This window comes from Mauremys mutica, chromosome 3, assembly GCF_020497125.1.
Source record: "Mauremys mutica isolate MM-2020 ecotype Southern chromosome 3, ASM2049712v1, whole genome shotgun sequence".
In the NCBI taxonomy this organism is placed as follows: Eukaryota; Metazoa; Chordata; order Testudines; family Geoemydidae; genus Mauremys; species Mauremys mutica.
In genome coordinates, this window is record NC_059074.1 from 59169314 (window position 1) to 59185262 (window position 15949).

Sequence of the window (15949 nt, forward strand, 5' to 3'; positions counted from 1 at the left end):
GAAAAGCCCCGCGAACTTTTGAATATTTCCTGTTTGCCCAGCGTGGAGCTCCGATCAGCACGGGTGGCGATGCAGTCCGAAATCAAAATAAAAAAAAGAGCTCCCGCATGGACCATGCGGATGTGATCGCTGTAAGGGCAGGCAAATCCGTTCTATCCGTTCTATCAGTGCTCCGTTACAGAAGATGAAATTCAGAATCCCTTTTTTAAAAATCTCCAGACAGACGCCATAGCAGGGACTCAGCGCACTGCAGCGTGACAAGCGTAACGGAAAGCCAAAGAATCAAATGGATGCGCATGGACTGGAGGACTGAAGCTATCCCACAGTTCCTGCAGCCTCCTAAAATTATTTGCATTCTTGGCTGAGCTCCAAATGCTTCTAGGGTCAAACACAGTGCCCGCGGGTCAGGGCATAGCTTGGCAATCTACTCCCCGCCCCCCCACCCACCCCCAGAAGCGAAAGGTTAAAACAATCCTCTGACTCTTTTACATGTCACCCTATCTTTACTGAATGCTGCAGATAGACGCGATAGTGCAGCACTCAACACCAACATCCTTGCTCCCCCCCGCCATGGGCGGCTGATGGTACAAAAGGATGGAAAATCCATCTTCATCATCAGCATAAGCTGATCGTGCAAAAAGATGGAAATCCATTTTCTCATCATCAGCCTCAGCTGATGGTACAAAAGGACTGGTAAACCGTCCTCGTCATCAGCCTATTGGCCCTAATTTTTTCTGGTGGATGGATGGTGCAATATGGCTGGTAACCATCCTCATCATAGCAACAGGGGGCTGAGCTCCATCAGCCCCCACCCTTCATGTGTAAAGAAAAGATTCAGTTGCCCCTGGACTAGCAGTGGGATGCTGGGCTTCTCTCCTACACACTGCTTAATGTCCTGTCTGGACTATCATAGCAGCTGGAGGCTGCCTTCCACTCATTTCTCACTAAACAAGTCAGTGTGGTCTTATTCCTGCATTCTTTATTAATTCATCACACAAGTGGGGGACAATGCTACGGTAGCCAAGAAAGGCTGGGGGAAGAACGGAATCAACAGGTGGGGTTGTTACAGGAGCACCCCTGTGAATAGCATACAGATAATAATTTCTGCCGGCTCTGACACAGAGCAGGTGGTTCTCTAACCACACTTGCCTATATTAGGCAGCACTGATTCTATTTTTAGATACCAAAAAGGAGGGATTGACTCAGGGAGTCATTCCCAATTTTTGCTTTTGCGCCCCTGGGCTGATTGGCCAGGGGCACTTATGACAGCAGCCAATGGTACAGGCTAGTAACCACTTTTGGCTTTTGTGCCCCTGGCTGATTGACCAGGGGCACTAGCAGCAAATGGTACAAAAGGACTGGTAGCCATGATCATCCTCAGTTCCAATTTATGGAAGGGTTTGGATGGTGCAATATGGCAGTAAACCATCTCTGCTGTCATGCAAAAGCAAAAGCATGCTTCTGTGTAGCGCTGCTGAATCGCCTCTGTGAGCGGCATCTAGTACACATACGGTGAGAGTCACAAACGGCAAAAAAAAGCTCCATGATTGCCATGCTATGGCATCTGCCAGGGCAATCCAGGGGAAAAAGGCGCGAAATGCTTGTCTGCCGTTGCTTTCCCAGCGGAAGGAGTGACTGACGACATTTACCCAGAACCACCCGCGACAATGATTTTTGCCCCATCAGGCACTGGGATCTCAACCCGGAAGTTCCAAGGGGCGGGGGAGGCTGCGGGAACTATGGGATAGCTAGGGAATAGCTACCCACAGTGCAACGCTCCAGAAATCGACGCTAGCCTCGGACCATGGACGCACACCACCGATTTAATGTGTTTAGTGTGGCCGCGCGCACTCGATTTTATAAAATCTGTTTTACAAAACCGGTTTATGCAAATTCGGAATAGTCCCGTAGTGTAGACGTACCCTAAGATCTAGTCCTCCCATCCCTCTCAAAAACCCTCATACTAAAACATCCCAAATAGAGCTTTCTGCAGTCCCCAAAGGCAGATGAACCAGAGAGTCCATGAAGTTTACAAGGGACTTTGCTGTTACCAGTCTATGTTACATGGAAGGCACTCTCATACTACGGAGCTGAGTGGACTTAGAAACTCATAAGAAAGATGGCAAAGATTCTTTGGTGTCTAGAATTTGCCAGTGTGAGTTGGGGTTCAGTGTTATGCATATAGGTTTACTTAACTTTTCCTTTTAATCGTGATAGAATGGTGACAGTTATGACTGATGGTTGCAAGGCAATCAGGTTTGGATGTCATAGGATTCTGTGAATTTGAATCCCTTGCAGTTCTGAAGTTTTTTGGTCCTAGCTGTATACTGGGCATGGCTTACCCCCCCAGTGATATTTTTATGATAATTCAAGTATACTGTCTTTGGATAAAAAAGCATTGAGATTTACACTATCTTCAGATTTGTCAGTGTTTCTTTTTATCATGTTTGTAATATTACCAGATTGAGATATGAAAGACACAGGGATGTTGCCCAATGACTTTGTCATTTCTAGGACTGATTATAGCGAAGGCTATGTTTATGTCACGGAGGTCATGGAAGTCATGGAATCCATGACTTCCAGAGACCTCCGTGACATTCTCTGCTTCAGCCCCAGGAGCTGCGGACTCTGGAGCTGGCAGCCAGCCCTGGCAGGGCTCCAGTGGCAGGCTACAGCAGTGACAGGCCCCCCCCTGTCATGTTCCAGCGACAGGAACAGACTCCTGAGGGGGCCCTCCTCAGGGTTCCAGCCACGGGTGACAGTCTTGCAGCATGGATGCTTTGGGCAAGCGGCTGGGGGTGTCCCATTTTCTCCTTGGGAAATACGTTCACTCTGCAGCTCCCAGCTGCTGTGGGCGGAGGCCCCCCCCCACAACAGCTTCCAGCTGCCACGGGTGAAGGGGGAACCCCACAGCTCCCAGCCACCATGGTGGTGGGGGAAATCAGGGAGCTGCAGCCGCAAAAGTCACAGACAGGGCATGGCTTCCGTGAATTTTTGTTTATTTCTTGTGACCTGTCCATGACTTTTACTAAAAATAATCATGACAAAATCTTAGCCTTAATTATAGCTGATTAATGTAACTTGTATTTTTAGGTCTTCCAGCCTGTCCTCTAAAAGACTGCAGTTGCTGCAGAATGCTGTTGTGAAAGTTTTTCCTGGAACTAAGATATTTGATGATATTTTTCCGGCTTCTCTGTTTTAAAATCTTTGTAACAGTTGCCAGTGTAATTCCATATTGATTGTACAGTACTTAAAGTTCTTACTTGCAGGCTTACTAACAATATTGGTCCAGAGTCACTCTTTGATTTGCTCTTTTTAATTTCCCTTGCTGTTGTTTGAGGTCTGAGTCTGATGAGCTATTGGTTTTCCTTAAACATAATCTGGAAGCATTTGCGGCAAAGCAGTTTAGTATCTGTGCTTCACAATAATTGGACTAAGCTTCCCAATGACATTCAGAAACCTGAATTTGTTCTAACTTTCAGATTAAAATTGAAAAGATTTGTTTACTGTTTTTAATTATGTTTGCATTGTAGGATGCTTGGGGACTTTTTTTTTGGAAGAATGCTAGATCAATTTATTACTTTATGGTTACTCTTCCAGGCATATTTTAAAAATTAGGTCTGAATAAATTGGGGTCTCCTGGACTGTATTAGCTCCATCTGGTAAGATTAGTGCAATCCTCAAAGGACACACAAGTTCCTCCCTCACAGCCTTTAAACTCTACTGCACTAAAATTGTGCTACATTCACATTTTGTTCAATAGCATTTTAAAAGTTTGACATTTTCTTATTTCTTGTGAGTCAATGTCATAATTATTATGAAATGATAAAATGTAAAAAGTCTGACCAATTATTGTTTTTCTGTAGTTATTTTGATATTGATTGTACAGCACCTTGTGATGGATGAACAATGTTTTATAATAATAATGGACTTCCAAGTGGCTGTGGGGGAAAAGAGCAGCACTTTCCACTTCTGTGCACATTCCCCACCTGCAATGTGTGGGCTCATGCCCTTGATGAATTTCAACTGATGCCAGCTTTAAAAGCTTCTCATCGTTTCAAAGTACAAATGTGCCGTAGTTTTATTGAATGCCATCAAATATATTTTTTATTTATTCTTCGGTCATGTAACTTCTTCAGAAATCCAAAGCCATGTGATAATGGTTCATATGATCTCACTTGTCATGTTTCAGGTATACTTATGGAAAGCCAGTGAGAGGAAGTGTAACAGTCACTTGCATTCCTATATCCTACTGGGGGAGCAAGAGAAATGTTACTAAAACATTGGAGGTGGGTCTTTGTTGAGAATTTGTAGAGTCTTTATGAATGTAAGAACTTTACTTCTGCATCCATTTCACTGTCAAGATGAACTATTGGAATAAACCCTCATCAACAATTATAAACACACATTCTATCCCCATTTCAGAGTAGCAGCCATGTTAGTCTGTATCAGCAAAAAGCAGGGCCGCCCAGAGGGGGGGGGCAAGTGGGGCAATTTACCCCAGGCCCCGGGTCCAGCAGGGGCGCCCACGAGAGTTTTTCGGGGCCCCTGGAGTGGGGTCTTTCACTCGCTCTGGGGGCCCCGGAAAACTCTCGCGGGGCCCGGGCCCCCGGAGCTTCTTCGCTCCCGGTCTTTGCTGGCGGGGGGTCCTTCCTCTCCGGGATAGAAGGACCCCCTGCTGCCGAATTACCGCCGAAGCGGGACCCGCCGCCGGAGTGCAGCCAGGTCTTCGGTGGTAATTCGGCGGCGGGGGGGTCCTTCAGTTCCGGGACCCGCCGCCAAAGTGCCCCGAAGACCTGCGGTGGGGGCTGCACTTCGGCGGCGGGCCCCGCTTCGGTGGTAATTCGGCAGAGGCGGGTCCCCGCCGTGGGTCTTTGGGGCACTTTGGGGGCGGGTCCCGGAACGGAAGGACCCCCCGCCGCCGACTTACCGCCGAAGCGGGCCCCCCCGCCGCCAAAGACCCCGGGCCCCAGGAATCCTCTGGGCGGCCCTGGCAAAAAGACTGAGGAGTACTTGTGGCACCTTAGAGACTAACAAATTTATTTGAGCATAAGCTTTCATGGGCTAAAACCCACTTCATCGGATGCATGCAGTGGAAAATACAGTAGGAAAATATATATACACAGAGGACATGAAAAAATGAGTATTGCCATACTAACTATAATGAGAATAATCAATTAAGGTGGGCTATTATCAGCAGGAGAAAAAAAAAGCTTTTGTAGTAGAAATGGGCCATCCTAATTATCAACAGTTGACAAGAAGATGTGAGTAACAGTAGGGGAAAAATTAGCATGGGGAAATAGGTTTTACTTTGTGTAATGACTCATCCACTCCCAGTCTTTATTCAAGCCTAATTTAATGGTGTCCAATTTGCAAATTAATTCAGATTCTGCAGTTTCTTGTTGCAGTCTGTTTTTGAAGCTTTTTGTTGGAGTATTGTGACTTTGAGGTCTGTAATTGAGTGACCAGGGAGGCTGAAGTGTTCTCTGACTGGTTTTTGAACGTTATAATTCTTGATGTCTGATTTGTGTCCATTTATTGTTATAGCTAATATGGCAACACCCATTTTTTCATGTCCTCTGTGTATATATATCTTCCTACTGTATTTTCCACTGCATGGATCCGATGAAGTGGGTTTTAGCCGACGAAAGCTTATGCTCAAATAAATTTGTTAGTCTCAAAGGTGCCACAAGTACTCCTCGTTCTATCCCCATTGGGAATCTTTTCTTCTGTTGCCTCCTATTGTGTTGTTCACACACTGCTCTTGGTTGATTCTCCTGTTCTCTTCTCATAAGCCACTCCAGGCCTTTTTTCATATCACCCTCTGTACTTGAAGCATCTTCCCTGACTCTGAGCCAATCACCCACATTTTCCTTCACACCTTTCATCTAAACTCACTTCGTCCTGTTAATCTTCCATTGCTGGTGTCCATACCTGCCTGTTTTTCATTCAACATTTTAATGCATTCAATAAATTGAAAAGAAAAAGCCAACAGAAACATCCTCACCCTTATATGGGACTAACAAGATGTATGTATCTTGTGTCAATTACGTTATGTGCAGCAGCCAGCACATCGGGGCCCCAGCCATAATCCTACAGCTGGGTACTACCATCATACAGGTATTAATAACTAATAAGCATATCTCAGTCTTTCACAATTGTAACTTTTGTCATTCTGGTAATCTCTGCTCACTTTTTGTTTACTATAATCTCTCACTATGCTATGACTCAGTAGATGCTCAGTACTTTATTCATAGATTTTGAGGCAAGAAGGGACCATTATGGTAATCTAGTCTGACCTCTTGTATAACATAGGACAAGTATTTGACCTAGTAATTCTTGCATCAGGCTGAGCTGGGTCATATATTTTAGAAAGACATCCAGTCTTGATTTAAAGACTTAAAGTGATGGAGAATTAACCACATCCTTTTACAGGATCATATTCTCCACTTCTAAGCTTCTTGGGCAGGGACTTGGTATTTCACTACAGAACACCATGCACTAATATTCTGGCAGTGTATAGATAATGAATATTCATAATAAAACATAAAATTTGCCAGGATCAGACCCTATTGTTGCTTATAGTTAAAATACTGTTATTGATGATAGAATGATAGTAAACAAGAATGATGATTACCAAAACAAAGTATTAATATCTTAATTCATAAACTGTAATTGTAGTTTTTTATTGAGGGAACTATCTGATTTAACTAGAAATAATGGATAAAAAAAGTTGTCCGGATTTTAAGTGCTTTGAGTTTTGATGACTCCATTGGAAAAAATCCAGTCAAACAAATTAAGATCTTTGTTTTCTCATTATAGATCAATGGATCTGTGAACTTCACTTTTAATTACTTGGAGTTTGAAAATGTAACTACTGTCCAACATGCACAGTATCAGCGTGATATAGTTTACAGAGGGCCAACAGAAATTATAGCTGTAGTTACAGAATCACTTACAGGTATGTTACTTACAATGTGATGTTGCTATAGAAAACAAATGATTGAGCCATATCCTAGCAGTTTGTTTATATGCAGAAGGGCTCAGAAAACTGTACCCTTCAAATCATGGGAGAGAGTAGGGAGGATGGCAATGTGTGGAGTGTGGCACTCCATAGAAGCACTGTGCAGCCTCAGGGATCTGGTGCTGAGGGAAAGGGTACCAGTGCGTATGCCTGGATTGTCGGGGCACTGGAGTCCCCACTGGGAAGGATAGTGACAACAGTAGAAATGGGGGTGATTGGAATTTATGTTTGAAATACAAGAGAGTTTCCTCAGTGTCGTGAAGAGCTGAGAGAAGCCTTTCAAAAGGATTATATATGAAATCATGTCTTCTGAACACTCATGATTACTCCAACAGGAATCACTCAGAATGCAAGCACCACTGTATTTCCAAAGCAGAATGACTACATCATTGACTTTTATGACTATGCTAAAACTCTAAAGCCTTCCCTGAACTTCACAGCTACTGTAAGTTCTTCTATTTAATTATGGTTTGTTCCTCAAGATAGCTCTTGTGTAAGAAAAATAATCAGTGTTCCTTTTTGGTTCTGCTTAGCTAAAAATGTCTGCTGAGGGTTAGGGGGAATTTACAGATTTATTCTAAGGACACCTCTTATTTCATTGTATTTATGCCAGCAATTTTAGCATGAGTGTCATTTGCACTAGAAAATTATAAAACAATAGGAAATGTTGTAGAATGGATATTGGCTCAGGTACATGGGATATATTTGGAGATGGTTGGTGAAGGCTCTTGAGGAAAAGAGATTTTTCACAGAGTCTTTAGGATTTGCATCAGGGCTGATTATTTTCCATTTTGATACCATATTTCTGTTCAGTCAGAACACTCTATAGCTAGTCTGGATTTTTTAAATAACTCTGTTAGCTAATGAATCTTGTGCTTTTACTAACATACGCTTATTACTTAGCTGTTTTCTAGAATCCTATAAAACTTGTTTATCCAAAACCACCTTATGTAAAAACCTCTGGTTTTTGAAATTGGGTTATGTCCTCTGTGTTTTTCCTTTTATCTAAAACCCTGTCATCTAACTAAATCTCATGTTCCTAATTTTAGACAGATAAAAGGGTTTCCACTCTATGACAATGTCAGCATTTAACAGGCAATCACAATTGCGCCATGTAAAAGGGAAACACTTTAAACCCTGTTGAAATGAGCCAAGTGAAATTTTTGTTTGCTGACGCTGTGAAAAACTTGGATCCAGATAGATAAATGGCAAGTGCTGAATATGGGCATTCACAGCAGGCCAGCCTAACCTCACCATTTAGCTGAAGACTATGGCCTCACAACAGGTGTCTTTGGCTTTTGGTTCTTCTCCCTTCCCTTGCCATTCTCTCAGCTTGCTCCCAGTCCTCATCCACTTTATCCTCCAAAGCAAGACGCAGTGGGAGGTATTGAAGGAAGCTGGTACCAGTGCTGAGCAGCTGACAAGCGAAGAGAGGGATTGTCAGCTATCCACACATATGGAACAGCTACTGATAAGTGGAGCTCTGAATATGAGATACACATAGAGAAAGGCAAATTAATGGACTGAGGGGTGAGGGAGAATTAACAATCTGGTGGAAGGGATAGACTTTAGATTAGGGAGGGAGAGAGATGAACTGTATTTGTGTGGGGGATGAATTTATGGAGTGTGGGATGGAGAGGAGACTGGATATGCTACGGGGGAAGGGATTGATGAAATGTGAGAACTGATATAATCTGTGACGGTAACTGAGGGATTTGAAGTGGAGAAGTTGTGTACTGGGGGGTGCTCATTTTGGGACGTTTCCTCCGGCTTTTTGATGAGCCCATGTCTGAATCAGTTCTGTTCCTCCTACACGTGACTTAGACATTGGACTAACCCTTGTTGCTACTGGCGCTCAATGTGCATACTTAGCTGTGTGGTGCTGCGGTGGTTTCACAAGAACACTAGTAATCTTCACAGTTGGAAAGGGGAAGGTTTCCCATTGTGCCTGCTTTGTCTTGCTTCCCATTTCATTTACCAGTCAGAGTCAGTATCATAGAATCATAGAAACACTGGAAGGGACCTAGAGAAGTCCTCTAGTCCAACCCCCTGTGCTGAGGCAGAAACAAGTAAACCTAGACCATCCCTGATAGATGTTTGTCCAAAGTGTTCTTATAAAGCTCCAGTGACGGGGATTCCACAACCTCCCTTGGAAGCCTATTGCAGAGTTTAACTACCTTTACAGTTAGAAGTGTTTCCTAATATCTAACCTAAATCTCCCTTGCCGCAGATTAAGCCCATTACTTTTTGTCCTACCTTGAGTGGACATGGAGAATAATTGGTCACTGTCCTCTTTATAACAGCCCTTAACATATTTGAAGACTGTTACCAGGTCCCTTCTCAGTCTATTTTTTTCTCAAGACTAAACATGACCAGTTTTTTAACCTTTCCTCATGGTCAGGTTTTCCAAACCTTTTATCATTTTTGTTGTTCTTCTCTGGACACTCCCTATATGAAGTTTCAGACCTGGAATTTGACTTATGGAGTTGAGGTGTCCTGATAGACATATTACAAACCTGAAGATAACTGCTGTTTGAAAAATATAATCATGTCATAAAAATGAATGTATGGTTACACCTCATGAATCCTGGATTTATGTTGTAGCCTGTCTTATGAACACTTCCTTGTTTTTTGTTATTAGCTAAAAGTAACACGTTCTGACAAAAATCAGCTGACGGCCGAAGAGAGACAAAATTATATCACAGTCACTGCAGAACAGTCAGACACAGTTCCTCACCATGCTGTGTTCTCTGTATATGAAAATGGAGCTGTGCAGCAGAGAAATGAGACAGTGCATATCCTAAATTATACTGTCCCAGAAAATGGAATCATTCACCTTGAGGTCCCGGTTCTGACTAATACGATGAGTCTGCTCATTAAGGTATTGTTTACATCATGAAAACTCAAAGCATTAATTCAGCACAATTCAAAGAATGAGACTGTAGTGGCTTTTCAACAGTACATTGCCTCTGACTTATGCAACAGCAGGTGTGGGGAGCAATTATTTATTGTTTGTATTACAGTAGCACCTAGGCCATTTTCCTAGACACCACATAGCGAGAGAGACTGCCTGACGCTAAGTATACAAGGCAGACAATGGATGGGAAAGGAAACAGAGGCACAGAAAGGTGAAATGGCTCACCTAGTGTCACACACGAGGTCAGTGGCAGAACCAGAAATAGGAACCAGGTCTTCTGTTGTGCAGGCTAGTGCCTTATCCACTCGTCTGTGCTGTCAGAATTCTGGCCCTCATGTGGGAGCTTGAAGATATTGGTGATTAGCCCCGGAGGAAGACGAGGGAAGGTATAACTCTAGTTGTACTTCAGGTGATTCCCTGTCTGTTTGTTTGCGTAGCTCACTTGATGAATGGCATAGAGAATGCTATCCCCTCTGCGGAGGGGAAGGGAGAACAGGGGGTTAAAATAAGAAGTGGGATTAATATTCAGGTCAAGGCCCTGAGTAGTGACAAGATTCTGAGATCTTTGGAAAATTGTGATTGTACCTGGTTTGAGTTTGAGCTCCCTCACCAGCTGTTGCTGTTTCTAGATGAAATTCATGGGGCCAGGTTCCTCTCTAAATCATACCAGTGTAAATCTAGAATAATTCTATTGACTTCAGTAGAGTTGCTCTGGATTTTATACCAGTAGAACTGAATAGAAACAGACCACAATGAGAATAACTGTAGTTGATATAAACTAATGGGAGATATGACCAACCAAGGAATTACTAATGTGATTAATGATAGTGCCTTAAAAAAATCTGAAAACTAATCACCACTCAGTTGCTCATTGACTTTAAGTGACATGCCGTACATGAGTACTATGAGAATGGCAACCACATGGCCCTGAATGTCCTTTTTCAAGGGCCTTCCTAGGGTCCCTGAAGTTTTGGTGAAAAAAAAATGGTGTTATGTAACCTCCTTGCAAAACCTGACCGCCTGGTCAGAGCCTGTGGGCAGCTGGACTGATGAGAATGACAGCACATATGGGGATCATGGATCGATGCATCTCAGGCCAGTCTCATGTTGCCACTTTCCCCTTCCCACCACTTCAGGTTGGTTGTCCCTGAAAATCAGGAATCTCCCAGTTTCTTAAAGTTGTTCCAGGCTTGCAGTAAGGTTGTCAAAAAATCTTTCCCCGTTTCGTAAACTTGCTTCAGAGCTGTGCCAAGCTCTGCCAAGCTGCTACAGAAAGGGAAGAGGCACCTTCATGCCCTCTCTCTAATCTGCCAAGCCAGTCCCAGGTGTACCTTTCTGCCCACGCTCTTCACCATGAATTCACCCATCCACATGCCGCATGTCTTGTTTTTTCACTTGGATAATCTGGCCACCCTAATTATGTTGAAACCATATGTATATAACATTTTTAGTCTGTGTCATACAGTATGTAACGATAGTATATACACGAGCATTAAATAGATTTTTATAATTCTAGCAACAGCCTTTTTTGTATTGTCTTACAGGCTAGTTTCCTTGATAGTGAAAGTAACATAGCAGTTCACGGTGTATTCAACTCCCCCAGCATGACTTACCTCCAGATAAAAAAACCAAGACAAGATGTAAAGGTAACACATGTTCATATGAAGCTATACTTGCCAATAAAACATTACTGTCAGGTATTCATCATGGACACCTATTTAGTCCTATCATCATGTTATTTCTCTAGGTTGGGATTCCTTTTGAGCTGAGTGTTGCAAGCAACAAGATAATAAAGGAGATCAGTTATTTGGTAACGTACCAATTTTACATGTGTATGACTTGAGGTGATTGTTACCAACCTGAGATAAAGTCAGATGAGTAAAAAAAATGTGATTCAATATTTAAGAGATTTGATTATTATTGATTTGCTCGGTAAAAACAGTGGATCCAATTCTTACTTTGTATTTGCTCAGTCCTTACTCAGAGGGAGTCCCACTGTCTGTCCCCTTGGAGCTGTATGGGAGAGGCCGCTCTGCCATTCTTTTAAACGGAGGAGTGTGTTCCCCTCTATGTCAGGCCATCTCTGTTAGCTGATGAGCCTTAGCAGCAGTGCCAGCTCTCACCAATTAGATTGTGCTCATCTACTGGGCAGGGGTGCATTTCCAACCCCTCCATCCCAAGAATCCACATGGGGTCACAGCACATTCTAACCCCTGATGATCAAGATGCTTGCTGTTAGATGGATAGATTTCTATTAACAGCAAGCTGACCAAGTGTGACCTTAGAATCTCACATTTGACCTGAAATAGGGCACAGATCTATTTTTTTCTTTTTTTATAATGTAAAAGAAGACTGCTTTTTTGAAAAAAATGAACAATTTGGAAGTCTGGTGGTTCTCCTTGTTTTTTATATCTTAGGAATAACAGGAATGTTAAGTATGGTCTTTCGTTGGTTTTGTTGGGATTGGAGGTCTGAATTGTATATTCGGTGATCTTTCTCGGCACTGAAGTGAAGAATGGTGTTGATTTGTGATTGTAATACAGTTAGTATCTTATTATAACTTGGACATTTTATTTTTCCTTTCAGGTGGTAGCTAAAGAACAGATTGTGGCTGTAGGCACAGAGGTTTTGACAACGTTCACTTTAAAACCAGAAAATTCCTGGGCTCCTGTGGCGTGTATAAGTATCTTTTATATTGATGAGAATGGGGAAGTTGTAAATGATGCCCTGACTCTGTCTATTCAGCCTGTTCTTGAAAACAAGGTAGTAAATCAAAGGCTGAGTTTGCAATGACTTTCTTTATATGTCTTACATACTAAGTAATAGTTCAAAATGGAAGACTTGCAGATATAAAAATCCTCCTCAATGTAGGTCTGATTCAAAGCTCACGGAATTCAGTGGAAAGACTCGCACTGACTTCACTGGCAGTTGGTTCGGGCCCTAAGTGAAAGTCTGTTTGAGGAGACATTGGGAAGACACTGGTATCATAGAAAACCAGGAGAGAGTTTCTTCAACTATGATTCCCCCAGAACTGGACTAGAGAAAGATTCAGAAAGGCCCTACTCAGAAAATACAAGTGTTGTCCTCTCAGAGGAGCAATACTCCCAGCTGTGATATGAATCTGGAAGGCAGAAAACACAATGAAATGAACATGTTTCTGCTGTGTGGAGAGGAACCAAACTGTGGAGAGACTGCATAGAGGGACTGTTTACCCCTCCCTCCATGAGTACTGCCAGTTCTCTTTGTGGCAATACAACAGTGGCATCTGGGACAAGGTTGGCCAGTGGGAATTTTGCTCCCGTTCAATGGAGTCAAACGCATTATGGCTAAAAGGGCTAATGTGATCCTTAAAATGTGATCCTTATGGTCCAATACGTCTGTTAGTCTATAAGGTGCCACAGGACTCTTTGTTGCTTTTTACAGATCCAGACTAACATGGCTACTCCTCTGATAATGTGATCCTTGGATGTATGAACGGGGGAAACTCGAGTAGGAGTAGGGAGGATATTGTACCTCTGTATTTGGCATTGGTGCAACCACTGCTGGAATACTGCATCCAGATCGTTGTCCAGAATTCAAGAAGGATGTTGTAGAGGGGCAGAGAAGAGCTATGGGAATGATTAAAAGATTAGAAAACATGCCTCATAGGAGCTCAATATATTTAGCTTACAAAAAGAAGGTTTAGGGGTGACTTAATTACAATCTGATATTGTACATGGGGAACAAATATCTGATAATGGGCTCTTCAATCTAGAAGATAAAGGTAGGATACAATCCAGTGGCTGGAAGATGAAGCCAGACAAATTCATACCTGAAATAAGGTGTACATTTTTAACAGTGAGGGTAATTAACCATTGGAACAATTTATCAAGAGTTGTAATTTTAAAATTGGCAATTTTAAAATTAGGATTGGATGTTTTTCTCAAAGATATGTCCTAGTAATTATTCTGTGGAAGTTCCATGCCCTGTGTTATAGATGATCACAATAGTCCCTTCTGGCCTTGGAATCTATGAATATGCTGAACAATTTTCGTTGGAACCATCCTTGGGAGCTGAGGATTTTTTGTGGTGTTATAAACAGGTTGTGTGGCAAGGGGGTCAGAAAGCTGCAGTTCATACCCCATATGTGACACATTCCTGATGTGTTGCATATCTGTGTTTTTAAAAGTTCAATAAATTAAAAATAACAATCAGTAAAGGTAACGTAGCTGAGAGCTAAAACTCAGAAGTTTAAGATCAGAAACAGGAGAAGCTATTTGTAACAAGAAAGCATATAAGGCCTTATCCAGCTCCATTGAAGTCAATGGGAATCTTTCCATTGACTTCAGTGATGCTGTATTAGGGTCCTAGTGAAGATTACAGTATATTTCATATTATAGAGATAGGGCCTGTTCTTGCAAACCTTTGAGTAAAGACTAGTCTTGTGAGCATGGGTTTGTGGGAACAGGCCAAAATATAAGTATGTAATTAAAGTGCAATTTAAAGATGAGAAAACCAGGCAATCTTAAATACAGAGATAATGGAAAATTGGGAAGATGAATTAATGGTAAATTAAATATTAGCCTCATGATTTGAGCCTCTGAAACCTTCAGATTTGGAAACCAATGGGATATAATGAAAGAATTGATCTTCTTCAAAGCTACAAAAATTCCAGGCTATTTCTACTTCTCTTTGTGAGAGGTAGCTATTGAAATTTCCTAAGTGCAGCAGAAACGTAATCAGTTACTTTTGGGAGTAATTTATTGCCTGTTCTTGCATTTTATTTCAATAAATAACTCAGCAACTGTGTTTTAAATGTCATTTAATCCAAACCCAACTCTCTTCATGAATCAGTCTGTTGTCTTATTTACAGTATAATAAGCAGTGATAATCACATTTACTTTAGCCATTGATAGTATGTTTGCCACTGGCCCAGACTTTTCACAATGAATGTAGTGCTGTGAAGACCTGTTTCTCTCCTTCAATTCATTTTTCCAGTCAAGAGTTTAGAGTAAAATTTGGTTCTCCAATTAAGAAAAGGGCAAAATTATTAATCTGAAACAGGAGTACTGAACTGGCATCTGTTCCTCAACCCCTTATGCAAGTACTGGAATAGCTGTGGAAGGGCCATTTGGAACCTGTGGGGCTGGTTTGCAGATTGAAAGTATAACCCACTGATCAGAGTGTGTTACACAACCCCCTCTGTGCCCAACCCACAGAAGATGTAAGTGTGACTGCTCCAGCTACAGAACCTGGTGCTTTAGCTCAGACTCATCCTTTTAGCTCTAGTGGTCCCTTCAGTACTCGTTATTGGCCAAGATAGTGGCCATCACAGAAACAAAAGATGTTCATGGGGATGCTGGTGCTTACCAACTACAGATCTAAGGAATCTGAGGGTTAAGGGAGCAGCATGTAAACCCTTAGCCCCTTCCAAGAGTTGGTGGGAACCATGCCTTCCCCAGCAAAACCAGATTTTCAGCTACAACTAATTAAAATAAAAAGCTCATGATTGAAAGCTCTTGGCCGACCCTGAAATATTACTATGTAATTTAAACCAACATAAGTTTCTTCTTTTTCTTAGATCAAAATATCTTGGAATAAAGATAAAGTCAATCCATCTGAGAAAGTCTCCCTTAAAATCAGTGTAACCGAACCCAGATCTGTAATTGGACTTTCAGTTGTTGACAAAAGTACAAAGCTCCTGGGAGAAAGTAGTGACATTACAGAAGACAGTGTAAGTAAAAGAAAAAAGCTTTGTATGCAGTGTATTTCTGAAAAGTATAAGATTATGGAAATGTAACAGTTTTTATGTTTTATTTTATATAGATATAGATAGGTATAGAATGCAACTTTGGGACTGATCTTGCAACCTTTACTTGTGTGAACAATTCTTACTCATTGAAGTAATCTATCAACATTAGTGAGCTGCTTATGAGTATACTGTTTGTAAGATGAGGCCCTTTATTTGGAATTATACTTGTTCTGTCCTGTAAGTTATCATTCCTTAGATATGCTAGAGGACTAATATT

General features: G+C 41.9%; 1 protein-coding gene across 3 annotated transcripts in view; it reads left to right on the forward strand.

The window, feature by feature from the left end:
• CD109 (CD109 molecule) overlaps positions 1–15949 on the forward strand; it is a 202467-nt gene that overhangs the window by 17278 nt on the left and 169240 nt on the right. For all 3 annotated transcript variants that reach the window (XM_045011988.1, XM_045011987.1, XM_045011989.1), the window contains exons 6-13: positions 4193–4289; positions 6823–6961; positions 7360–7469; positions 9666–9905; positions 11486–11587; positions 11689–11751; positions 12528–12704; positions 15502–15654. In XM_045011988.1, coding sequence (XP_044867923.1) covers positions 4193–4289; positions 6823–6961; positions 7360–7469; positions 9666–9905; positions 11486–11587; positions 11689–11751; positions 12528–12704; positions 15502–15654 — 1081 coding nt within the window. The remainder of the gene's footprint in view (positions 1–4192; positions 4290–6822; positions 6962–7359; positions 7470–9665; positions 9906–11485; positions 11588–11688; positions 11752–12527; positions 12705–15501; positions 15655–15949) is intronic.